Raw genomic sequence first — 25766 nt, forward strand, 5'->3', positions numbered from 1 at the left:
GTGGGGGGGGCCGGGGGGGTGTACAGTGTTAGGGTGACTGATTAATTATTTCTATAGTCTTTGGTTCATGGTTATTTGTTGTTGAGGCATTGCGCCTTAGGACATTGTCCCGTCTTTTTTGGAATCTGTTTTTAGGAATTAATCTTGTTGTTTTTCCATGTAATGTAATTTACTTTAAGGTAACAGGAAGAGTAAGAGTGTGCAAATGTCTTGGAAAACTGTAACTTCAATTAGCTGTATTGGCTTTCCTGGAGATTTTTCGTTGTTCTGTAACCAACGAACAACGAAACAGTCAAAGTTTAAAGTTTTGAATGCAGAAACCTATTATGTACTAAATCATCAAGAACTTAATATCTATTCACGGACATCGCAAAACTATATACTACACGATCAAGATTATGCTAACTGGTGTCAAGAAAATCCGAGCTCATCCCACTTCCCCATGCTGGAGATTTTAGTTTAACAGTAATAATAAATAAAGTTATCTTTAAAATGAATCACTCAAGTGACATCAAGGCCCAACAGTAGACTTAAGTGTCAATAAAATAAATCTAGTTGTGTGTGTTGTTTTTGTCTCATGCAAACTTTGCTTTAATTCTACTTTTTTCTATCTAATCATAAGAAATCATAGTCAGTCAGAGAGATTCATGAAACAAGAAAAGCAGGTTTCCTGGAAAAAGAGGAAGTTTCCAGCCTGCAGATTTATAAAAATAGCTGAGACTATTTTAAAGCATGAAAGTTTTAAAAAATTAAATCTAAACATTTTGAGTAATTTGATAAGATTCAAAGTAAAATACTTATATTAATATTGGTTTACTTGTAATAATACTTACACTTATATTTGTGAGAACACCTACAAGAAAAACAAGTAACTGTAACTTTAGTAGTAAATAATTAGAATCATGTATTATTCTTGGTTTCTTTTCAGAAAAACATCTGTAATAACTCACATTAAAATCATAAATGAATGATAGATCAGAGAAGCTGAAGAAAATAAATGTGATATAAGTTATGGTTATAAAATTATAAATGAATGCTAAATCAGAGAAGCTAAAGAAAATAAATGTGATATAAATGTGATTTTGACATTGAACTTGAAATGGTGTAAAAGGTTGTAAAACTGCAATTAAACATCACTGATATGTTGGAGGTAGATGGTAGGTGAAAGGTGACAGGAAGGGAAAAAGGGGAACTAACAGGAGAGCAGAGATGATCAGCACCTTATATGGAAACAGGAGGTTGAGCAGCCCTGAGACATTGGCACAGACATCATGACATGATGTCTCTTAAGACAGTGACGGATATGAGATCATCTGTCTAAGCAGACAGATGAACCCTATATAAGGTGGGTGCAAAAGAGGAACCGTTCGTTGGATCCTCCGGGCAGCTTCGAGCCAAGATCGAGATGGACAAAGAACTCTGCAGCTGAAGAAGAGCCGGGGCCACAGAGCCGAAGACTGTCCTGCGCATGGGGACCAACCGGTCAGGCCCACAATCTGTGGCTTCGAATCGCACTTCTCTCATCGGCTGGGTTCTGACCCCAAAGACAAAGATGAAGACAAAGACAAGGAAGAAGAACTGGTGCCTTTTTTCCTGCCAGCACCAAGTCCTGTGTGACCTCAGCATCCATGCGGAGAGGAGGCTCATCAGACCTGCGGAGATCCTGGCCTTCGCCGATCAACATCTTCCTCCTGCTGCCACACCTTCTTCATCATCAAGCCAGGTCTGGGGTTCGAAACGCCAAACTCCGTCCGTCTCTCTCAAAGGTTCCCTTTTTTAGTTCTCAGTATCAGCAGTAGGGAAAGATAGACTAGATGACTGATTTTACTTATTTGATTATTTCTGCTACTGAATTAAGCTGTACTGACCCTTGCAAAAATGCCTTACTAATAAAATATTTAGCATAAAGAAAATCTAAAAGATGTTGTGGACATTCAGTTAATGAGTCACCTTAAAGTTCTTTGATGGTTGTAAAATAGCTGTGATGTTTGATTCTGGAGAGGAAGAGGTGGAAAATGTTTTTAGGTTGCTGGTGTTGCGCAACAACAAGTGGCGCCCAACGTGGGGCCCAGTCCAACGGAGTAGGAGGGCCCTATGGCCAAGTTAGTAAAAACAGATGTGAGGATCTGAATAGCTCACTTGGCTTGTTAACTCTTAAGGAATAGAGTTAATGGTGACTGATAAGGCCGTCAGTCACAACCCTTGCAGTAACTGTATGGCATACAGGTGAGGGATGGCTCCTACTGAGGATAAATGACCGGATCCAGACAGCGAAGCTAGTAGCCAACATAGTCTAGACCCATCCCTGCTCGAAGGCTAGAGAGGCTTTGGGGGATAGACAACTCGAACCGACAGAGAGACGGAGTGATGGATGATCACTTCGAGGAGGAAAATCTGGGGAAGAAACCGGAGGAAGCCGGCCGTCCAGATCGTTTGGAAAAGGAGGAGACCTCAACAGAACTGCATCAGCTTCTACACAGCTACTGTGACTCAGACCTGAAGCAAGTGGGGAAGTTGGTTCCAAGAATGAGGAACTGAAACATCAACCCCTGACAAAGGAAAGTTGGCTCACTCTTGCTGGAGTGGTTCGTGATGTAATGCTGACCAGACCAGCCAGCAACCATGCAGAGGAGACGGAGAAAGGTGTCATCAGCCGACGATGGATGAGGAAGCACACCGCGTCCTCCACTGCAGCCATCGAGAAGACATCCGGCAACAGAGGAACAAACACCAGCAGCTGACATCATCACACAGACGCAGACATGGTTAAAGACATCCTGCTGGACCCGGAGCTTGAAATTGGGCCAGCACAACCCACCAGTAAGAAACGACCGCAAGAGACATCTGAGAAGCCAGAACAACCGGAATGGACAATCTACACCGATGGATCCAGAAAGGGGTCCGACCAGTCGGCATACTGGGGATTTATTCTGAAGCAAGACGGCAAAGAGAGATGCCGTCAGAAAGGAAAAGCTCCCGGTAGTGCTCAAGCCGGAGAAGTAACGGCAGTACTGGAAGGATTGCTGGAGCTGGTGAAAAGGAAAATCAAGAGTGCCAGGTTAGTAACTGACAGTTACTACTGTGCTCAGGCCCTTAGAGAGGACTTGGCCATTTGGGAAGAAAATGGTTTCGAGACTGCAAAGGGCAAGCCCGTGGCACACAAAGATTTGTGGAAAAAGATTGCTGAGCTAAAAATGCAGTTGGAGATAGAAGTTGAGCATCAAAGAGCACACACGCATGAGGGAGCTCATTGGCGTGGGAATGATGAAGTGGACTGTTATGTCCAACAAAGGAAGATCGTCTTTGTCGGTACCGAGAAGTGGGACAGAACACCTAAGGACAGGTGGTCCTAGAGTAGCACGGGGACCAGGTAGTACGGTGCGTGCATAAGGCCCTCGAATATGCAGGCGTGCTACACCCCCGTGAAGAACTGAGCAAGCAGGACTGCTGGATGTCCCTTCAGCCCATCCGATGCAGCTGTGTGACTTTGAGGTATGTGGTCGATACGCAGGGCACCCAGGGCAGCGGATGGAAGGTTTGTTCATCAAGAGCACAGTCCCATGGGGTTCAGTCTGCATGGATGTAGCAGAACCAATGGGATAACAGGAAAGAGAGGTGAGACGTACCTCTTGGTGCTGATGGACACAGTGACAACTGCTAGAAGAGCAGGTCTTCCCCTGCAGAGGAACTCCGTTCACGTCACAGAAAGCAGGGAGGCGAAGACACTTCTCCTTTTTGCTTAGAGAAGGAAAAGGGAAGTTGCAGCTTGAAGTGTCACTGAAAGCAGGGCAGAGAGTTTGGATTAAAGCTCAAGATCGGCCTGCAACTACGGTGATCAAGCTGAGATTCAACGCCCAAGATTTTGTAAAGTAAGTACTGAACTTCAACACAGTACTACTGATGAAGAAAGGGGTCCATGAGGAAGCAGTGCTCAAGCCAGTTCTTAGCTACAGCGAACCAGAACATTACGAGAAGATGGCCAGAGAATCAAGCACCATGCCATCCTATATTAGACTGGCCACTATTACGGGAAGGTTGCCGTTCAAAGAACAACTTCAAGGCTTTGGACTGGGAGGGCCGTGAAGAAATTGGACTATGCTAAAGAAGAAGTCCTGTCACAACCTGATGGATTAAACTGGAAAAGGGGCTGAAGTCGTGAGGAAGAAGCGGCGTCATAGAAAATCACCAAGATCAATTCTGTAACAAGGCATTGAAGTCAGACCCAACACCTGGAAGGTATGGATGGAAATCTGTTTTTTAAAGAAAAGAAGATGCCACTTGTACACTGTGAAACATTTGAAGGTGGTTTAATTTGAAAATGAGAGTCCACCTGCTGCCTTGAAAATGTAGTTCAAGTCCACAAAATTGTTTTGGTTTTATCTCAGAAGTTAGTTTATGAAGTTGATTTAACAACAAGAGACAAGTTATCTAGAATTTTTTTGTCTTGAATTCTGCGTTTTACTTAATGCCTTAAATTTAAACAAAATAGTTATTTCACAATAGGAGGGAGAAAACTATTGTCACCTAGTAAAGGAGCAGACATTTCTCTGTTAGTTTCATTCACAATATTGAGTTAAAGTAAATGCCTATTTTACTTTAGAATTATTTAGATTTTTGTTTCAAATTGCATTAATAAAATTTCTGATCTGATAAAATTTTTTGTACATCACAATGAATTCTGCTCAGAAACATCTAGTATGAACAGGGTTTTTTTTTTTTTTTTTGATGACCTAGGAACTCTAGTTTATTCGACTCTTAGAGGATTGCAGAATGAATAAATGCTTAAAACAACTTACGATTAAATTTATCTTTAATGGACTCACACATTTAGATTTAAAATCTAAAACTTGCTGAATCTATTTGACTTAACAAATAGAAGATAGTAGAAACAATTGAAGACGGCTCAAATGTTTTACAGTCTATGTGTGTTATCAAACCAAACGCAAGCTGAATTCACCCCTCAATGCATGGCATCAGAAGCTTATTTTACAAGCCTACAAGCAACCGGAGGACTTAATTGTGTCCCACACGATGGATTGCATCCACAGAAGGAACTGTTTTGTTTTTGTGTTTTTTCCACCTTCATCACACTTCAACCTGGCTGTAAGTTTTGATGAACGGGTCCAAAGACTGCAGTTTTTTAATTGGACAATTCCTGATGCCTTTGACAACTCCAGTACCCCTTAACGACCCCAGCTATGGAATAGGATCATGATTACGGATAAAGCGTCATGATGCTTATGCTTTTTGCTTTGCTCTGCTGAACAGCCAGAATTTGATTTTTTTTTCTTGAGGCCTTCTGTCTCAGCCCATCTTCCCTAAAGAACCATTCCACATCCTGAAGAACCGACAGTTCATCCAGCGAAGGTTCCTGTAGAAGAATCAGAGCGATCCAAGTTTTCTTCGACATTCATCACCTCATGGGGGAAATCAAAACTCCAAAGAGGGGGTGTCAAGAGAAGTGGAGTTTTGATGACTACACCGAGCCCTCTGTGACAACTGAGGATGAAGAATCTGCATCTTCACATCCCAGACGAACTTCTTCTCTTTCTAGTGGATGAGGACGGCGAACTGCAGGAGGGTGATGGACTCCCAGCATGTGAAAGGTCTGACCTCGTGGAGGGGGTGTCAAGAAAATCCGAGCTCATCCCACTTCCCCATGCTGGAGATTTTAGTTTAACAGTAATAATAAATAAAGTTATCTTTAAAATGAATCACTCAAGTGACATCAAGGCCCAACAGTAGACTTAAGTGTCAATAAAATAAATCTAGTTGTGTGTGTTGTTTTTGTCTCATGCAAACTTTGCTTTAATTCTACTTTTTTCTATCTAATCATAAGAAATCATAGTCAGTCAGAGAGATTCATGAAACAAGAAAAGCAGGTTTCCTGGAAAAAGAGGAAGTTTCCAGCCTGCAGATTTATAAAAATAGCTGAGACTATTTTAAAGCATGAAAGTTTTAAAAAATTAAATCTAAACATTTTGAGTAATTTGATAAGATTCAAAGTAAAATACTTATATTAATATTGGTTTACTTGTAATAATACTTACACTTATATTTGTGAGAACACCTACAAGAAAAACAAGTAACTGTAACTTTAGTAGTAAATAATTAGAATCATGTATTATTCTTGGTTTCTTTTCAGAAAAACATCTGTAATAACTCACATTAAAATCATAAATGAATGATAGATCAGAGAAGCTGAAGAAAATAAATGTGATATAAGTTATGGTTATAAAATTATAAATGAATGCTAAATCAGAGAAGCTAAAGAAAATAAATGTGATATAAATGTGATTTTGACATTGAACTTGAAATGGTGTAAAAGGTTGTAAAACTGCAATTAAACATCACTGATATGTTGGAGGTAGATGGTAGGTGAAAGGTGACAGGAAGGGAAAAAGGGGAACTAACAGGAGAGCAGAGATGATCAGCACCTTATATGGAAACAGGAGGTTGAGCAGCCCTGAGACATTGGCACAGACATCATGACATGATGTCTCTTAAGACAGTGACGGATATGAGATCATCTGTCTAAGCAGACAGATGAACCCTATATAAGGTGGGTGCAAAAGAGGAACCGTTCGTTGGATCCTCCGGGCAGCTTCGAGCCAAGATCGAGATGGACAAAGAACTCTGCAGCTGAAGAAGAGCCGGGGCCACAGAGCCGAAGACTGTCCTGCGCATGGGGACCAACCGGTCAGGCCCACAATCTGTGGCTTCGAATCGCACTTCTCTCATCGGCTGGGTTCTGACCCCAAAGACAAAGATGAAGACAAAGACAAGGAAGAAGAACTGGTGCCTTTTTTCCTGCCAGCACCAAGTCCTGTGTGACCTCAGCATCCATGCGGAGAGGAGGCTCATCAGACCTGCGGAGATCCTGGCCTTCGCCGATCAACATCTTCCTCCTGCTGCCACACCTTCTTCATCATCAAGCCAGGTCTGGGGTTCGAAACGCCAAACTCCGTCCGTCTCTCTCAAAGGTTCCCTTTTTTAGTTCTCAGTATCAGCAGTAGGGAAAGATAGACTAGATGACTGATTTTACTTATTTGATTATTTCTGCTACTGAATTAAGCTGTACTGACCCTTGCAAAAATGCCTTACTAATAAAATATTTAGCATAAAGAAAATCTAAAAGATGTTGTGGACATTCAGTTAATGAGTCACCTTAAAGTTCTTTGATGGTTGTAAAATAGCTGTGATGTTTGATTCTGGAGAGGAAGAGGTGGAAAATGTTTTTAGGTTGCTGGTAGCCCAAATGTAAAACATCATCCTTGGGACTCGCCCGAGTTACTAAAACCTACCTGGTTCAATAACAAATGCAAGTTGTAAAATAGAGAACGAGCGACCGTTAACAGGTGTGCTCTGTGAAACTAGTTGGCTGTAGGCTGCTCAGTCTGGCTAATTCACAGGGGGAAGAAGGGTGGGACACCTGGATGTAGGCCGTCAGATAACCAGGCGAATCGTTTCTCGAAACCAGCTTAAACAGAGTTTACTTCAGTTCTGGACAGGGTAAATCCCAGCAGATTTAGGAAACTCAACGGACCCGTTAGACGGAGAGCTGGTAGCACATCTCCCCTCTCAGAAGAGGAAGTACGAGAGTGAGAGAGTAGAGACAGAAAGGAGGAGGGGGGGTGTTGCGCAACAACACTGGGCATTAACCTTTTTTTCCCCCTACTTTTTATTGGAATAATATTCTTTTTGCTTTGACTGATGTAATCATTTATTTGCATATTAACGGATGTCTGGGAAGGCAAGTGAATATATCTGAGAAATGGCAATAAAATCAAAAATGATATAGCTTCACTCCTCTTTTTATTTCTGTTCAATACCTCTCTCACGTACAAAAAGCAAACAGGTTCCTGACTTTTTTCCCTTTTGCAACACAAAGTCATCAGGCGGATGGACATCATCCGCCTCAGAAACAGTAGAAGGTTGACAGGACACAGTATCCACAACAAACACCGTTTTAATGTTATGCTGTAATATTCCTCTCTGTCATTCCAAACCATGGATTCAGGATTGTCTATGGACCATGAAAACTTGAGCCCGGACATTAACTTCTTATGCAATTGCACTTTTAACACTGTTGCTAATATTGTTACTCCCTCTTGTGGTCATTTAGAAATTTACAGATGACAACTATCAAATTGTTAATCATACTGTATGTACATCTGGAACATTAATGTCACTTCCTACTTATCTCTACCAATGAAATGACAAAATCTTCCTTCAAAGTAATTTCATTCAAGAAAACTGAACACGTGTCCTTCAGTTTGACAGTTGACATGGCAGCTGAGAGTCCGGTGGACATCAGAGGTGATATGTGGAAATGTTTATTACTATATATAAAGGTCATTTTTATATATGTTTATTATATGTGGTTATGTTTATTCAGTTAAAAATGTTAACTACGAACAAACATAACTCACCTCCCAATCATAGTGCAGCAAATAGAGCGGCTGCTCCGCCATCTTTTATCAAACGTCTTTTCTTTTTACATCTTTTATAGCTTAAATGAGCCACAAACTATCACTGCTGCTTCATTCCGTGTTTGATTATTCTAAATTCATGTTTGGTATGTTGGGGGTTTTACTGGATTTTCTTCTGGGATGTTCGTAGTTTTAGCAGCCTTTATATGGAACTAAAACAGTTTTATAATTAATTTAAATTAATTTAAATTAATTTATTTTAATTAAATTAATTTATATTAATTTATTTTAATTTACTTTCACGTGCGACTATTCATCATAACGGGGATCTATGACAACAAACATTTTCTTGTTGGCGATTGGTGAACGCCGGATTCACCGTTGAAGTAGGAGGCTTTCTGATTGGACGAATATGGAAACCCAATCCTCATTGGCTAACGGCAAGGCGGGCGGGCGAACTCAATACCTCAAGGCAGGAAGTAGTTTGTTTGCTAGCCAACATAACGGGGTCCGTGTCCACCGTGAGTTAGGGGGCTTTAAGTCATTATGTCTGCGGCTGATATGTCCGCCGTGTTGAACATTCTCCGGTCTCTGTATCGGCACATACAGACGCTGGAGGAGTTCGCTGACAGCATCGAGTTCAAGGAAGGAAAGAAGCCGGTTCTGGTTGAGCAGGTTGACCCGAACCGCTTCAAAACGTTTGTCAGAGGTGTGTTTGTGTGCTTTGATAAGGAGCTACAGCAGAGTCCCAGCTGCAGCGAGGTGAGATGAACTCAGCAGCTTTATGAAGAGGGCACAACAACCCTCTTCATTATCGACACATTCTAAATATTGACTACTGGTGGAAGATAATACAGTGTCTTCCAAAAATATTCATACACTTTGACCTTTTTCCTCCATGTAACAAGTGCATGTTTGAATGCTTTTTATGTAATGGCACAAAGTAGTGCATAACTCAAAAAACATTGGGTACTTCTAAATTCATTTAGTTGTCCTGAATTTTATTGACTGCTATAATAAGGAGGCTCAAATTCACACTTTTCAGATTTTTATTAACACTAGGATGATACGGTTTTCGAGTCCTTCCCATATCGGCTCAACAGGGCCAAAAGGCCGGAGTCCACCCTGACGACTCTGATGGCTCAAATTAGCATCCCTTCTTCAATTGTAAATGTGGTCGTTGACCGTCAGGCCAGAAGGTAGGAGTGTGAATTGTCCATGTTGGGGGTGGGTATCTATGATACCTGCAGGAGATCAGATCTCCTGTAGGTAGTGCTCTTCAGTTTAGTTTTGAAGCATACATGAAGTGTTTTGGGAGAGATGTGACCTTTTGCAGCTGATCCATGATGTTGTGCTGCATTATCCAGGTCATTTTGCCAAATGTACATAGAGTTTGCAAAACATACAATCTGTTTCAAAAAATATGCAAAGGTTTTTCTAAAAGAAATGAGTAATGTTTCTCTTTGAAATAAAGCTAAGAGGGTATAAAATGACAGTTTAGAAATAAACTAACCAAATTAATTGTGTTGATCCACCTCAAAAAAATCATGCAAAAAGTGTAAGCAAAAGAAATCTGGGAGACTTTGCACATGCAAATTTGCATGCAGCCTTTTGTGCTGTGGAGGATAAATAGGTGACTGCTTCACCTATTTAGTTCACAAGAACTAATGGCATTTATTTCAGTCATAATCTTGCAGGGGGTGACCAAGGTTCCATCACTATGTGACAGCTGGTCAGCAAACCTGGCAAACATGATTGACATGGCAGCACTGAATGCACCTGTGCTTTATCAGGCATGCATTGGGGTGCAGGAGAGACGGGTGGACTTCCTGGTTGAGCTTGCAAAAGAGTTCGGTAACTCTCATGTGAGTGAGAAGAAGGCACACAAGGAGAAACTGCTTCGGCAACAACCTTCCACACCCAGCTCAGGCAAAAGGGTGAAGTGTCAGGTCAACCATCGATGCAGGATGCGTGTCCTGAGGCCGAAACATCATCAGTGACCCCTCGCACCCCCACCATGGACTGTTCTCCCTGCTGCCCTCTGGAAAGAGGTTCTGCAGCATCCGGTGCAGGCCCACCTGGTTCCGAAACAGCTTTTTCCTACTTGCCATCAGACTGCTGAACTCTTAACTGGACTGCACTCAAAAACTGGTCTCCACTTTATACCTTGCACATGTACAGAGCTAAATAACTTCTATTTTACTGTCAGTCCTGCACTTTATATTTTATATTTAGATTTATATTCATATTTTATACTGTATTTTATTTTACTCACAACATTGGAACCTCAAACATTATCCTGAGCCGTATGCAACGAAATTTCGTTCTGTATACACCCTGTGCATTGAAAATGACAACAAAGTCAGTCGAAGTCGAAGTCTAAGGAACAATTGTGCAACTGTGAGATGCGTTGAGGCCATTACCAGGGTACTGATAAGGTAATGGCCTTATTTACAGAACAAAAGCACCTGCTAGATAAAATCCTTCAGGCCAGTTGGACTATCTAAGCCGAAATAGGTATATGTCAAAATGGCCTAACTCAAGCCATTCTAGTAAATTTATACATTTTATAATAAAATGTATTTTATAATATAGCTCATTTATTATATGTTTTATAATGAAAAACTCTAACTCCTAATCCTAAAAGTGTGATTTTGAGCCTCTTTAATATAAGAGCCAATAACACAGTTATATACACAGTTGCAAAGTTGCACAGTAACAGGATGTTATGTAACTTGTGAAAATAAGCCGTACTTTGAGAAAGTACTTATATTCCTTTTCAAAGTGGAATATAAATATGTCATGTTTTTGATGCAAAAACAACCTCAATCATATTGAGAGGTTTGGTTTTCCTAACAATGAGTTATTTTATATTGTTGCTAGATTTGCACTCTACCAGAACTCCTGGCTTTTGTTCTCAACACCATGAAAAGGAAAAGAAGAAGAAACGTCCTGGCGCATGGCTACAACCTGCTGGCCCTGCCGCAGGAGGATCGGGACGCAGACCACTTCAAATTCCAAGGAGACGTGACCCAAAGTGCCGCCTATGTCCATGGCAGTGACCTGTGGAAGAAAGTCACCTTGCGCCTGGGCACAGACATCACACGCTACCTGCTGGAGAGCTGCTCCGTATTCGTGGCGGTGCCACCTTCGTGCGTTTTCCAGGTGTGCGGCGTCCCGGTGTATGACAGGGTGTCCACGGGCCCACCCTCGAGTGGGTTTCATCTTCAGCCTCGACTTAGGGGGCGCAGTTTGCCTCAGTTTGGAAGAGATCAAAGGTCACGGCGCTTTAGGAGAAGACAGGAGGTTGAGAATCTGGCTCAGTGCCAGATTAGGAGAAGAAGAAAGGAAAAAGGGAACAAGAGAAGAAGAAAGAGGGGACTCGATCAGCTGGAGGAGGAGACGGGGACTTCCTCAGGAAAGAGGAGACGGTTAGCAAACACAGAAAGCAATCAGGAGCAAACGGTTGAGGAAAGACAGGCTAGGTTTGTGGAACCAGCAACGTCTAGGAGGAATGTGGAAAATGGGACGACTGGTTTCAAACAGACAATTGAGTTGCCATCAACTGAGGGCGGTCCCAGTTGGCGGTCAGGAGCTTTTCCTCCTTTGCCGCCCTCACAATGTTTTATCCGCACGCTGGGATTCCTGTACGGCGGCAGAGGCCTGCACAGCTTCCTTCTCAACAGGAAGAAAAAGAGCACCGATGGATCCAGAAGGTTACAAGGGAAAGACTTGATACGAGTCGTCTTCTTTGAGGGCTTGATGTATTTGAACGGCTTAGAGAGGAAACCGAAAAAGCTTCCCCAGAGGTTCTTCAACATGGTTCCCCTCTTTAGTCGGCTGTTACGGCAACACAAGAAATGCCCTTACAGCAAGATCCTTCAGAGAATCTGCCCTTTGGTCGAAGAGTGTAACACTGGACCCGGAGAGCTAAACTCCCTATTACCTAAACACTGTGCGCCCCATCGGGTCTTCCTGTTCGTCAGAGAATGCCTCTCTACTGTGATTCCGCGAGAGATGTGGGGCTCGGACCACAACCGGGTCCATTTCTTCGCCAAAGCCAGGGTTTTTCTCCACAGCGGCAAGTTTGAGAGGCTGTCGCTGGCTGAGCTGATGTGGAACATGAAGGTGAATGACTGCGACTGGTTGAAGATCAGTAAAACCGGTAAGTCAGATATGCTCTCAGATATGCTATTTTTTTTGTTATTGAAAGGTTGAGAGATGTCTGCAGTTCATGCAAGCAAAGGTTCTGTTACACACACCGTTTAGTCCTTAGAAGGTCCGGTTCATTTGGGGAGGTCTGAATGCACAATTGAACTCTGATGAGAACCTAAACACCAAACTCCGGTTTGCCTAAAAGCCGAGGTCTTGGTTTGGTTGAAGTGAACTTTGCCATAGAACTCTGATTGGTGCGGTTTTAGTTGCGCTTCTTGTTTTTGACGTTCTGAACTGGCTCGTCTTACTTTCAGGCCGAATCCCACCCAGCGAGCTTGCGTACCGGACGCAGATCCTGGGTCACTTCCTGACCTGGCTGCTGGACGGCTTTGTCGTGGGTCTCGTCCGCGCTTGTTTCTATGCCACGGAGAGCGTGGGGCAGAAGAACGCCATCAGGTTCTACCGACAGGAAGTCTGGACCAAACTTCAGGACTTGGCTTTCAAGTATGTACTGAGGTGGTTCTCTGATTACACCCGAGTTTGGGATACAGAACAGACAGCTTCATTTAAAAATAAAAATTTGTTCTCACAGAGGTCACCTCTCCAAAGGTCAGATGGAGGAGTTGTCTCCTGCTCAGGCAGCGTCTCTCCCCAAAGGCACCGTCATCTCCCGACTTCGTTTCATTCCCAAGTCAGACGGCATGAGGCCCATCACACGAGTTATAGGAACGGATCCCAAAACGAGGGTACGCCGGGACTTTTAGATACCGTAGCTTATGGAAGTTACAGCTGTAACTTAATTCCTCGTGCAGTTGTTCCAGGCACGGGTGCGGGACTTGCTGGACATGCTGAGGGCCTGCGTGCGCTCCACTCCATCCCTCCTCGGCGCCACGGTGTGGGGGATGACGGATATTCACAAGGTGCTGAGCTCTCTGGCACCAGCCCAGAAAGACCGACCGCAACCGCTCTACTTTGTCAAAGTGAGTCACAACTTCTGATAGTTTGGTTTTTCTCTCAAGCCATTGCAAAATACCTGTTTTTGTAAAATGACAACTGAGGAAGATTTGTATCAGTGTCTTATTTGTCTAACAGGTGGATGTGAGTGGAGCCTACGAGAGCCTGCCGCATGACAAACTCATAGAGGTGATTGGCCAGGCCTTGTGTCCCGTCCAGAATGAGTTCTTCACCATCCGCCGCTATGCCAAGATCTGGGCAGATTCCCACGAGGGCCTGAAAAAGGCCTTTGTTAGACAGGTGCTGTTATTTAACTTCATGGATAACTATGCTATGTGACTAGTGTAGTGCTAGAATCTTAAATCCTTCTAGCAGCTAGAAGGATCATTTTACGGTATAGAAGGATATATACCATATATGCACAGTTACTTTATGTAGTTGGTTTACACCCAATGCTCAATATAATATCATAAGTATGAAATGAACATACTCTTGTCTCATTTTGCTGATTTTAATCAACTATTAATCCTTGCAGTAAAAAAATCTTACCAATTATGTTTGTTTCATCGATCTGTTTTTATCTATTTTTATAAAACACGTTGACCATGCTGGAGAAAACAATTCATTGTTGGTACAATATTTATGCTATTTGCATCCCTAGAGCTCTATCGCATTTTGTCACAGCCTCTAACTTTAACACACCTAATCGGGGTTTTAGGTGATAGACACATTGTTTTTAAATTTTATTTTACAAAAAAAATGCCATTTTCTTTTTTTTTGGGCTATTCTCTCGTCTGGTCTCAGATTCCTAACTTGATAAACTTTGACTAAGTCAATCTAATACATGTGAATGTGTTGATGTAAGCTGTGCTATTGTAGCTGCTGAAGAAAAGCAGCCCTGATGCTGCTTGCCACCATGTTTCACACTGGGTGCAGCTTTTTACATATAGACTAGCATTCTCTGTTCCTTACGTTTGTGGCAAAGTGCAAACAGAACTTTTTATATATACTATTTTTTTCTTCTTGCCACAACTTTAGATTAAATCACACACAGTTGGTCTCTAATTTCTAACTGAGTGACTTTTGAAGCACTGCATCTGTATTTCTTTAGCGGCGTTCGGGGAAAGCAGAGCCCACTACAAAAGTGTGTCTCACATTTCACTTTTCTTCTTTGGGGAAAGAAAATGCCTGTTTTTCTCTGCTGTCATTTTTTGTTGCCATAGGCAGACTTTCTGGAGGACAACATGGGATCCACCAACATGAAGGGATTTTTAATGTCGTTGCAGAAGAGTGCAAAACTCCACCATGCCATCCTAGTAGAACAAGTGAGACTTGGATTACAATTTGACGCTCTTTTATGTTGGGATTTAAATAAATTTTCCCACAACATTAATCTAAATTTATCTCCGTTTTTGCAGCATTTCTGCTCTGATCTCCGAGGCAAAGAAGCTTCACAGTTCTTTATCCAAATGCTAACAGGCAGCGTAGTTCAGTATGGAAAGAAGTAAGTCATGCTTATCTTACTAAACATCCTGGTTTGTTTAATACACTTGTTCCAAAGCACGACCCCGCGCGTTGCAGGACGTACCACCAGTGCCGAGGGATTCCTCAGGGATCGGTCGTGTCCTGTCTGCTCTGTTGTTTGTGTTACGGGTATATAAAATAATGGAAACGTAAATTGAATGGATCACATCCACCATTTAATGAGCAGAACTGGACAAGTAGGAGATAAGGCTTCACGTGATGAGTTGCTCATGGCTTTCTACACAGACTGGCCTGGAGTTCAGAGCTCCACGCAGGACTCTGGACTCTGCAACAAAAGCTGTTGTCATTCGAGGAGGAGTGTGACTGCTTGGAGAAGCGGTTTCACATTTATTTCGACGATAGCAGCCACAGAGCCACGAGCGTTGGAGAATTCACTCGGACACACAGTGAATTGAAGATATTTGTGATGACTACACAAATGAATGATGCCTTTGGAAAATCTGAACTCTGTTTTGTCATTACAGTTTTGTAGCTGTTTTCCTGGTGCCCTGCGGATGTGGTCTCATTCAAAGTCTGCGTTCTTTGATAAAAAAAATTAAAGTAATTCCCCTGATGGAGAATGACAAAGCCAAATTTATTTTCTTTAAGTTAAGCCATTGTTTGATTATGCTGACACTGATGAAGATGACACTAGAGAATGTTGTACTTATGTTTATGATGCTAATGAAACTCCTGTCGATGATGCAATGTCTGTTTTAACAACCTGTGATAGGTGATGGCACAGGATGCAGTTTCCTCACTGCCCCTCAGGGAGGGGTCTGTAAAATCATTGGCCCAACGTGCTGTACTTTTATACCTGATGAAACAGGTACTGGAGGAACTATTTCTGATGCTCTATATGAGCTGGAAGATCTCAGACAATATGTAGAGAGTGGAACACGCGGCTCAACCTCTTTTGATTTGCTTTCATGGCTTACATCTGGACCATGGTGGAATTTGCTGTTAAAGCTCGTGACGCCTATTCTGGTTGTTTTAATTCTGTTCTACCTTTTTACGGGTTGCATTATTCCTTGTCTACGAAAAATGATGTTTAAAACAATTAACACAACTGTTATCAACTATCAGTTGGCAAAGGCATCATATGAGACAACTGAAGATGACTTGTTTCAAGTTTCTGACGATTTTCTGAACAATGATGAAGTCCTGTAATAAATAAACAGATAAATTCATTTGCTGAATGATTCCTACACTGAAAATGTTAAACAAGTGGTGTTAAGGATGAGAAAACTGCTTTTGATTTTTTGCTGTTTCTTTTATTTTTTTTCATTTATTGCATTATATTCTAATTATTCATTGTGTATTTTCTGTGTTTAGCTTAGAGAAAAAAAAATTGCATTTATTGGTTCTTTTCTTTTCTATGCTTAGCTTTTGCATAAGGTTTACGCGCATAATGAAATGATAAAAAGGGGGGAATGTTAGAGATTTTTTGGTATTATCATTTTATTCTTACTTTAGTTCACATTCAGCCTATAGATCATTGTGATTTTCTGTTTAAAGTGTTCTCTTCCTTACGTGTGTATGGAGGTCACTACTGTCGGTTCAACTTTACGCACCTCCTAATTTAGTAACTACCTGTGAACAGTCGTATTTTGTTTTATTGACAGTACTGACCGAGATTTGAACCGGGCTCAGACGTTTGATCAGATATCACATCTGGAACTGGGTTGTTAGATGTTTGGGTTAGAAGCTTTACGACCTCTGTTGTTTTCCTGACTGCCCCCTTGCCTGTTCTTCTTTGACAATAAAAACAGGAGCTCATGTGAGAGCCGATCAGAATGCTCTGTGGATTGTTCGGAGGAAGAATTGGCAGAGTGTTCTCCTTTTGCAAAAGCTCTACATAAAATTCATATACGTTGTCTGTGGTTCTTTCTTTTATTTAGGTTCGTAAGGAAAATACCAATCACAGGATGTTCTACTTTTTTTATGCCAATTTCATAAACTCATCCAAATCCAATTTGAAAAAATAAAATTCTGACATTTGGAATTACAGAATCTTTGAAATCTCTTTTTCAAATAAAAGAATCGAGTCTCTGTTTCAGAACATGTTACATCAACATGCAAAGTATATGAAGGAATTCACTGTTACATAAAAGTCTTTTCAAGTGTGAAAATTGATTGAAGTGTAGAAATATGTCTCTTATTATCTCACATGTCCAGTTCAAATGTATCTTCATAATCAAATTAATGGGAGTATAATGGGCGACTTTGGATGGAAATGCTGTTCATCCTTTAAATGCTTTGTTTCCTCCGTTCCTGTGTTTCGATCTCAAAGGCTTCGTTGTTGTAGGGGTTGGGGGAAACATTGGCAGAAGACCTCTTAATTCCACAGCAGATCAGGTTGTAGACGGCCACCACAGGGATAGAAAGGACGGGGACAACGATGAGGAGGACGATTATGCCGAACACCCACTTTGGGTATTCCTTCGGCTCAGTTTGAGGAAATTTGTCCTAAGGAAAAAGAAATACAGAAGCTCAGAAAAATGGAGTATACTTTGAAAATAAATGCAGTGAAAGAACTTTTGATCTGAATGAACCATATTTCTATCTTTTTGATCATAACTAATAGTCTTTAAATGGGTTGGGCTGAAATATAAATGTCCATCCATCCGTCCATCTTCTTCCGCTTATCCGAGGTTGGGTCGCGGGTGTAGCAGCTTCAGAAGGGAGGCCCAGACTTCCCTCTCCCCGGCGACTTTTTCCAGCTCTTCCGGGGGAATCCCGAGGCGTTCCCAGGCCAGCCGAGAGACATAGTCCCTCCAGTGTGTCCTGGGTCTTCCCCGGGGCCTCCTCCCGGTGGGACGTGCCCGGAACACCTCACCAGGGAGGCGTCCAGGAAGCATCCTGACCAGATGCCCGAGCCACCTCAACTGGCTCCTCTCGATGTGAAGGAGCAGCGGCTCTACTTTGAGTCCCTCCCGGATGACTGAGCTTCTCACCCTATCTCTAAGGGAGAGCCCAGCCACCCTAAGGAGAAAACCCATTTCGGCCGCTTGTATCCGCGATCTCGTTCTTTCGGTCATGACCGAAATGAAATATAAATGTGACATTGCAAATTACATTTTTTTTCTACGCTAAGCTAAATTTCTTCTTACAGTAGGACATGTGTTGCTCATTACGGTTAGGTTAAACGGCCTGATACGTACAATATTACCTTTCGTGTCTGTACATTAGTTAAAACTAAAAAAGAATATTTCGCTCTTGAAAATTTGGGCTGTTCAGAAATCGGCAAGGTATTTTATTTTCAAAAGAATGAGCGCAGAACTAGCATAGCATAAACCTGACGCACACTGTACCTTTAAAGCTTAAAGCCAGCTACCTTGGGGATGTCACTTTTTTGAGGCAAGTGATAAATAGATTTCACTTCGTTTTAGCTGAAAGAAAATGTTTCTTTTTTGTTGATCAAGGAATTTTTTTTCTACTATTAACAATTTGTTAAGTTGAGTCTGTTGAGGTTTTAATTTTGTGTGTGTGTGTGTGTGTGTATGCCATTTTAAAGTCATTAATTAAAAACTTCCAACTGTAAGTATGATGTCATGCAAAAGTTGACTTGCTTACATAATCTGGGTTCCATGCAGGATATGTTGGATATGCATTAGCCTGGAGAGCCACGTAAGCAACAAAAACCACCAGGAGCAGCAATGGACTAATCACCATCCAGCATGCCTTCCAGTAGATGTTGAGCTTCCTCCCGGTCATGAAGTAAATGTCTTCACTAAATCTGTCAGAGGAAACGGAGTTGTATGGAAGATAGGATTATGTAATTTGCACAAAAAGGTAAGCAACTTTATGTTTGGTTGATTTTTCGTCCTTAAAGAATTATTCTCTGTAATAATTATTTAAGCAAAGTCTCTTTATTGCCCCTTCAATGTCACTTCCTAAGGATGATGTAATGAAAACTTGCCATATCCTGTCTGTCAATGTCAAAAAATCTTTTTGTGGAGGCAATGTCAATGCAGCGAGACATGAAAATATCCCATATCTTCCCCTTTTAGGGACCAAACTCGAAACTCCGAGATGTCAGCGCCTTCTCCAAGCAAAGCCGGGATTTCCAGAGACCACCTTCAGAATTTAGAGTGGAGCATAAGGTCGGCTCATATTCTATACCTCAACTTCATTGAACGCATTTTTCAGCTGGGTGCTGCTTTTCATGCCAGCGGAATCATTAGAACTACATTGGATGACTTGTGGGAAATTTGAATCCAAGAATAGGATGCCATCCCACAATGACGTGTGACCAAGCTGGTGACTATAAGGAGGAGATGCCAGACTTTGGTGATAGTGTAAGGTACTCCGACATGCCACTGCTTGTCAAAATCATAAACTGTAAAATTTTCATTTTATCTTTGTATTTGACCTTTGACCTTTAATCATCCTATCCAATGGATCATAACTAATCCACTATGGAATAATCTTTTTATTTAAACCTTTTATAGAAAAAAGTTGTTTCAATGAGAAAAAAAAACTTTGATAGTTATTAAGATTATCAGATCTTCTCGTGACCACTGATGTTGATGTATTACAAGATTAGGTCTTTTCTTTGACTTTATTCTCGTTTTACTCCAACTTCATTGTCTTATTTTAATCTCGTTATCACTTTATTCTATTTATGCTATTAAGGTATTAGTTTGACTTTATCGTCATTCTACTTTACTCTTGTAATTCTTGTAACACTATGACTTTGTTCTCACAATATTCTGACTTTATTCCTGTAATATTGTGACTCTTTTCTTGTAGTTTAAAATGTTTTTGTCTTAACTTGGCTCTAATACTTTGTCGATATAGAAATGAATTTTCCTTGCCAATGTGATGTTGTTTAAAAGCCGATAAACAGGCTTTCCATTGGTATAACATTTATCACAAAGAAGCATTGTTGCAATACAGAAATAATTAACCAAACTCAATTTTTTTTAATTGTATAGTTGTGTAAGATTGTAAGAGGGGCCATGGGGAACATGGAGGAATCCTTACGTTTTCATTCCGCGGAAGTAAGCGACCCCGATAATCTCACAAAATGCGATGATGAGTAGCGGTACGGATCCCACATAGCTGTTGAAGACCTCCACCCAATAGTTACCGGAGCCCAGGGTGAAGATGAGGCCAACCAAAAACGAGACCAAACAGACGATCGCTAAAGAAGTGAGGGAAATGTTAATTCAGAGAGGGAGTTCAGTTCCTCCATGAATAAGACCGGATACAAGCTGAATCACCTGTCAAAACGTCATGGGAGAGCCACTTTGGGACCAGTTTGAGCTCCTTGAGAGGCGTGAGGATTCCCTCTATGTTGCCAAACATGGTGGACAGTCCCAGACTGAAGAGCATAACGAAGAACAATATGGCCCAGACCTGGGACCCAGGCATCTCTAAGACTGCCTCTGTGAATACAATGAAGGCCAGGCCTGTTCCAGAAGCACTCTTGGAGAAGGAGATTAAAGTCAGGCAGGAGAAAATGCTTCATCATGTACAAAAAGAATGTTTAGTCTTTTACAGGACAAGGAGCAACACAAAGGATCATAGTGTGTGGCATGATTGAACAAGAGGAGTGCAGAAAACAAGAGTACCTGATCAAGAAACTCCTGTAGATCACAGACCCTTAAGGGTAAAGAAGATATTTCTCCTGGATGTGTCAGATTTAAGTAATCAAACCACTGGTCGTAGTTTTCCAGTGTCATGTTTCGTTCTGCGATGTCAAAGTGGTTAGTCAGAGTCAGGATGTTCCTGTAGACGAGATTAGAGACGCTATTTCTACAAATTTCGCTGGGCCACACTTCATTCTCCGTAGAAGCAACCACAGATATCCATGCAAACGTACTCTTCTAGACAGGTGTTGAAGCCAGTCCTAGCTTTGAACCCCAGGATGGAAAAAATGGGAATGGATGCATAGAGGGATGTGGCACTGTTTGTTATTCCCACAACAAGAGCATCTCTCTCACAGTCATTCCTAAAAGTCAAGAAAAAAAAATAAAGCTGAGGTCCCCCACCCCCAATAGTGGGTGGGTGGGGGACCCCCAATACTGGGGGTGCCCCCCCCATTAACTTGATCTGCCCCAAGTTGCCTCTCAACTTGAGGCATATCAAGTTGAGAGGCAACTGACCTGCCTCTCAACTTGACCTGTTGTTTGATGCCTCACCTCTCTGGATTATAGCTGGAGAATGCTATTAGACCTCCGAAAGCCACAGAAAGAGAGAAGAAGATCTGGGTTGCAGCGTCTAACCAAACCTGGGGGCTCTTAAGTATTTCCCACTGCAGTAAGGAGAACAACATATCAATTACACCTGTTTTTTTGGTTTTGTTTTGTTTTTGTCTAGGGTACAAAACATGTTATGTCACGGGCAAACCCACGTCAGGAGTGAAGAGGTACTGCAGCCCATCAGTAGCTCCAGGCAGAGTGAGGGCACGGACCAAGAATATGGTCAGAACCAGGTAAGGGAATGTGGCCGTCACATACACAGCCTGAAAAGGTTCAAAACATCTCGATAAGAGATTCTGGTTTTCATTTAAATCAAAGGTACCGTAGTTGTTTATTCATCTGCAGTAGGTGCGGAATGCTATCAGATGACCTTTAGTCAATTACCATCATTTCATTGTTTCAGAAAAAAAAAGGTTACATAACATTTATTAACTGATTTTACAGTGATCTAAAAATATTGCAGATCACTATCAATATCTTGCCAAAAAGATATTGGCAGGATCTACTGTTGAAGCGCTACATTCAGCAATATTGAAATCCAACGCGTCACAATGAGAATGTGAGGGTGCTCTCAATCTAATTCATATAGGTGAATGTTTTCATGTACTTCATTAACACTCCTGGTTGTTTATGGTGGTGTTGAATTATTCTGTATCTCGTTCGTTCATTTGTTGTATATTTGCAATTTTCTCAGAGCTTTCTGGAAAAAATAAATAAATTAAAGGCGAAACTGATGAGCATAGTTTTCACCCACTTAAAAATAAGAACGAGTGTAAATGTCTGCGACTAGAATAAATTTTTTACGGCTTATGACCAAAACGTCAACACAGATTTCAAGCATTTTTCAACAGAAAGTTCACAAAATAGCAGAATAAATCAGAATTTAGTCGTATAAAACAAGCAAGAGGAAGCTAGCCGCACTAAATGTTCTCAAAATTAGCAAAAACTGCTAACGCACAAAATTAGCTCCACAGTTAGCCCATTAGCCGATTAGCGAACGTGTGCCCACCACTGGAAAATGACCAAAACTACGAAGGTACAAATTGGTGAAGGGGTAAAAATACCTAGCATGTAGTGTGGTAGTACTTCTCTGTTTTTTACAGAGAAGTAAAAAAAAAACAGCACTGAGATACTGTGATATCACTGAGTATCACTCAGAGTATCACTGAGAGTACAAAAACTGGTACTTAGTTGAGGAAACAGCTCAAGTAACTTGCCTGCAAGTGGCACATTGCTCGTAGTTTCCTCACTGTATTTTTAAACCAGAGTTACATTAACAGGATTAATTCAACTGTTTCCATGAAACGATGGAAAAATATTTCAACAGGTTCTCTAGAATCTCACAAAATTGTGAAACATTGACTTTTTAAAACCTGGCTGCGTCTTGGTACCAGCCAGCAGCCCATGCCAAATCACAGATTTTGCGTGCTGACCTTTCCCACGGAGTCGATGCCTTTGATGAAGCAGATGTAGATGACGGACCAGGCCGTGGCCAGACAGATGACCATCCACCACTGCAGCGAGCCGCTGATCTCGATGTCTTCGGTGATGTTCAGCGTCTCGCGGTACCAGAAGTAATTCACCGGAGTGCTCTTCTCACATTCGAGGCTGTAGCCTATGGGAACACACCACACCCATAACACAATAACTGGGATATTAAAAGAAAGAACAACTTTAGGTGATGTTTTTACTTAAAATTACTTCTGATTTCCTTACAGGACAGGTTTAAAAGAAAACACATTTAAATCAATAACTCTTGGTGTCATAAAGCAGTTCACCTGCCAGTATAATAAATCCATCAAAAATAATTGCCGCTCAAAGATTGATGGTTAACTCGGCTGTTAAGTGGTAATCCCTAACTGTAGTTTTCAGCTTAAACGATCTTCTCAAAGCAAATTCCCCCACCCTCTCGGACAACTTCCACTGGCACCACTGTGCTTTAAACTTCCTAGTGAATCGTTATTCTTTTATTATTATTACACTGCGTTCAATAAAAGGTATCCAAAGCAACAACACGACACCAACGTGGACTTTTTTTTTTGTTGTTATTTTTCCTCACCTGTTAGGTTATCATTCAAAGGACACTGGCTCCATGGCAGCGGGTTTTGAAAAGAGTGAAAGAAGTACCAGAGCACCCAGGCTATGATGGTGTTGTAGAACATGGAGACCAGGAATGACACCACCATGGAGGCAATGCCTGAACACAAGGAAGAAAAACAGTCAGTCGGAAGGGGTTTTTCCAAAGAAGTCTGAGGAAACAGTGTAGCCGAACACGAAACGGGCTTTCATACCACAAGTAAACAACTTCTTATCAAACTTATTGTAATTTTTCAAAGAGCTGCTATCATATCTATGGTGTATTTAATATTAGTTAACCTAAAGGTTTATCAGAACCAGAGGCCATTGCTAGAGCCGCAATGGACATAGAGTTATATCTAACTTGCTTTAATTATTAACTGAAATATAACCTATTAGACAGGTAAGGTATTAGGTCAAGGTATTTTTGTACTTTACATTGGGCTCAAGTTTCAGTCATAATCATCTTAATCATTTCAATCATTTATAAGCTTCTTCCCCGCGAGGGAAAAAAAACAAACGAAAAAAAACCTTTTGGCAAAATTTAAAATAAAATTACGTCTATTTTCCAGGATAAGAATATAATTTGGTTCACTCTTTCAAATTATGAAAGTAATATTTTCATAATAAAAATAGCTTTATAACTGTATAAAATACAGTCAAATCCTGTATTTGACTGTATCGATATAGGCTGTAATTTGACTGATTACAGTTTGTATTACTGTTTTTGACCGACCTCAATAAATTCATTAAAATCATATTTGAGTCTGCCATTGAGTAAAAGTCACTTATTCGCTGAATGCACAAGGAGTGATACATACTTTGCATCTTAAGTCATTCTTACTGTGTCAAGAAAAAAAAAAAGGACATTTTTGGGTAAAAAGTTTTGCCTTAATTTAAAGACTAAAAAGTTTCCGTCGGCATCGGCCACCTGATGGCAAATTTGACTCATTTTCAAATTGCTGCCACACAAAATCAGAAGAGTGGCCCCCGGCTCACACTTTGGACAAACCTGTTTTAAATCGTTCTAAAATTTTAACTCCACGAAACGAACAAATGCTAAGCAAGGATGCATCCCGCAGGATTAGGAGCTGAACTTCCACCCACCGACTCCACCCAGCAGCGGAGAGATGTTGTTCCAAACGCCGATGCTGCCCATGCGGAGCCTCTGTCCGATCGCCAGCTCCAGGTACAGCAGGGGGAGGCCCTCGAACACCAGCGCAACCAGGTACGGGATGAGGAATGCACCTGATAACACCATGAAAACTGAGACCTCAAGGCTGGGAGGCTTTATCGTTATACAATAAATCATAACAATTCTGATATGTTTTAACTAAAGTATGAAGTGAATGTTTGTGCCAATAACAGGGGCTTTTTTTTTCTGAGAAAACTAGATTTGTAACCAAGAACCCATGAACACTTCACCGGCTAATCATTCTGAGGCAGTTACACAAAAACCCAAGATCCTCCCCGTGCGAATCTAAATCTCAGAGTCAATATGTAAAGTTGATAGAGGCTGAGCACCTTTTACTGGAAATGCCTGCTTGCACAACTTCACCTGTTCTCTGGAACTCTTTAGCTTTTGACATACCACCCTGGGAACTATGAGGAAGTAAACACAGAAGTTGGGCGCATTGATCTGAACACCTGTCCTCCTGATGTCAGAAATCCAGACACACATGAGATACGAGGAACTCAAAGGCAGCATCCTCACCCCCTCCATAGATCTGGCACAGGTAGGGAAACCGCCACACGTTGCCAAGCCCAACCGCAAAGCCAATGCATGTCAGCAGGTACTGGACCTTGTTGTCCCATTTGGGTCTCTCCTCCGTAGCAGAATTCTTTTCTTCCCCCATCCTTGGATAATGCAAATAAACCTCCCTCCCAAAGAAAGAAGGCTCAACAAGGTCGCAGTTGTTGTATTAACCCAGGTCTTATTCCCTCATGCAGGTAGTTCTGATTTGGTCCAGATTTCACAGTCCGGAGCGGTCTTGTCAGAGTGATGCCCGGAGCTCCTCTCCCTGTCCTTTATCTGCCTCTCCTCCAATGGAACTACAGCTTCTGACTCAAGAGCAGCAGCCTTTTATTGGATCTTCTTTTTTTTTTAAGGTGAAATCAGGTCACAAACAGGGAGTGAGAGCACACAGCACGAGTGATTTAGTGGTTAAACCTCCCTCCGTGTTCAAAATTGGAGTGTTCCCAGCTAATTAATGGATAACCTGGTGATGCTGCGCGCTGCAGTGAACGACATCTGCGTGAGGAAGAACCGATCGCACAGAGGCATCGTGACCGCAGCTCTCCCCGACCGCGGGCCATGTCCGTGCTCGGTCGGGAATGTCGGGCACATTCCGACCGAGTCGGAACATAACAAAAAGGAAAAAAAAAAAAAAAGACTTTACACAAATGAGGTAATTTT

The 25766-nt window shown here is 41.6% G+C and overlaps 2 protein-coding genes across 2 annotated transcripts; one reads left to right on the plus strand and one right to left on the minus strand.

The window, feature by feature from the left end:
• The first annotated feature begins 8910 nt into the window (after positions 1–8910).
• LOC114155381 (telomerase reverse transcriptase-like) lies at positions 8911–16317 on the plus strand. Its single transcript, XM_028035245.1, has 9 exons — positions 8911–9194; positions 11316–12597; positions 12902–13091; positions 13180–13333; positions 13400–13567; positions 13680–13841; positions 14765–14866; positions 14960–15045; positions 15123–16317. Exons 1-9 carry the CDS (start codon positions 8979–8981, stop codon positions 15205–15207), a joined length of 2445 nt encoding a protein of 814 aa, XP_027891046.1. The 5' UTR covers positions 8911–8978; the 3' UTR covers positions 15208–16317.
• A 685-nt stretch (positions 16318–17002) lies between these two features.
• LOC114155376 (sodium-dependent neutral amino acid transporter B(0)AT3-like) lies at positions 17003–25420 on the minus strand. The gene is made up of 12 exons (XM_028035240.1): positions 25065–25420; positions 24458–24598; positions 23334–23471; positions 22708–22889; positions 21427–21537; positions 21215–21327; positions 20896–21024; positions 20645–20801; positions 20294–20498; positions 20055–20214; positions 18642–18804; positions 17003–17534 (listed from the first exon to the last, which is right to left on the minus strand). Exons 1-12 carry the CDS (start codon positions 25204–25206, stop codon positions 17316–17318), a joined length of 1860 nt encoding a protein of 619 aa, XP_027891041.1. The 5' UTR covers positions 25207–25420; the 3' UTR covers positions 17003–17315.
• Positions 25421–25766: the final 346 nt, after the last annotated feature.

This window comes from Xiphophorus couchianus, chromosome 13 (genome assembly GCF_001444195.1).
Source record: "Xiphophorus couchianus chromosome 13, X_couchianus-1.0, whole genome shotgun sequence".
Taxonomy (NCBI): domain Eukaryota; kingdom Metazoa; phylum Chordata; class Actinopteri; order Cyprinodontiformes; family Poeciliidae; genus Xiphophorus; species Xiphophorus couchianus.

Coding starts and splice junctions, on each gene's coding strand:
- LOC114155381 (XM_028035245.1), top strand. CDS start 8,979: ATGTCTGCGGCTGATATGTCCGCCGTGTTGAACATTCTCCGGTCTCTG. Junction 9,195..11,315: donor AGAGTCCCAGCTGCAGCGAG/GTGAGATGAACT, acceptor TATTGTTGCTAG/ATTTGCACTCTACCAGAACT. Junction 12,598..12,901: donor GTTGAAGATCAGTAAAACCG/GTAAGTCAGATA, acceptor TCTTACTTTCAG/GCCGAATCCCACCCAGCGAG.
- LOC114155376 (XM_028035240.1), bottom strand. CDS start 25,206: ATGGGGGAAGAAAAGAATTCTGCTACGGAGGAGAGACCCAAATGGGAC. Junction 23,472..24,457: donor TCCGCTGCTGGGTGGAGTCG/GTGGGTGGAAGT, acceptor CCTTGTGTTCAG/GCATTGCCTCCATGGTGGTG. Junction 20,802..20,895: donor TTCAACACCTGTCTAGAAGA/GTACGTTTGCAT, acceptor TCTCGTCTACAG/GAACATCCTGACTCTGACTA.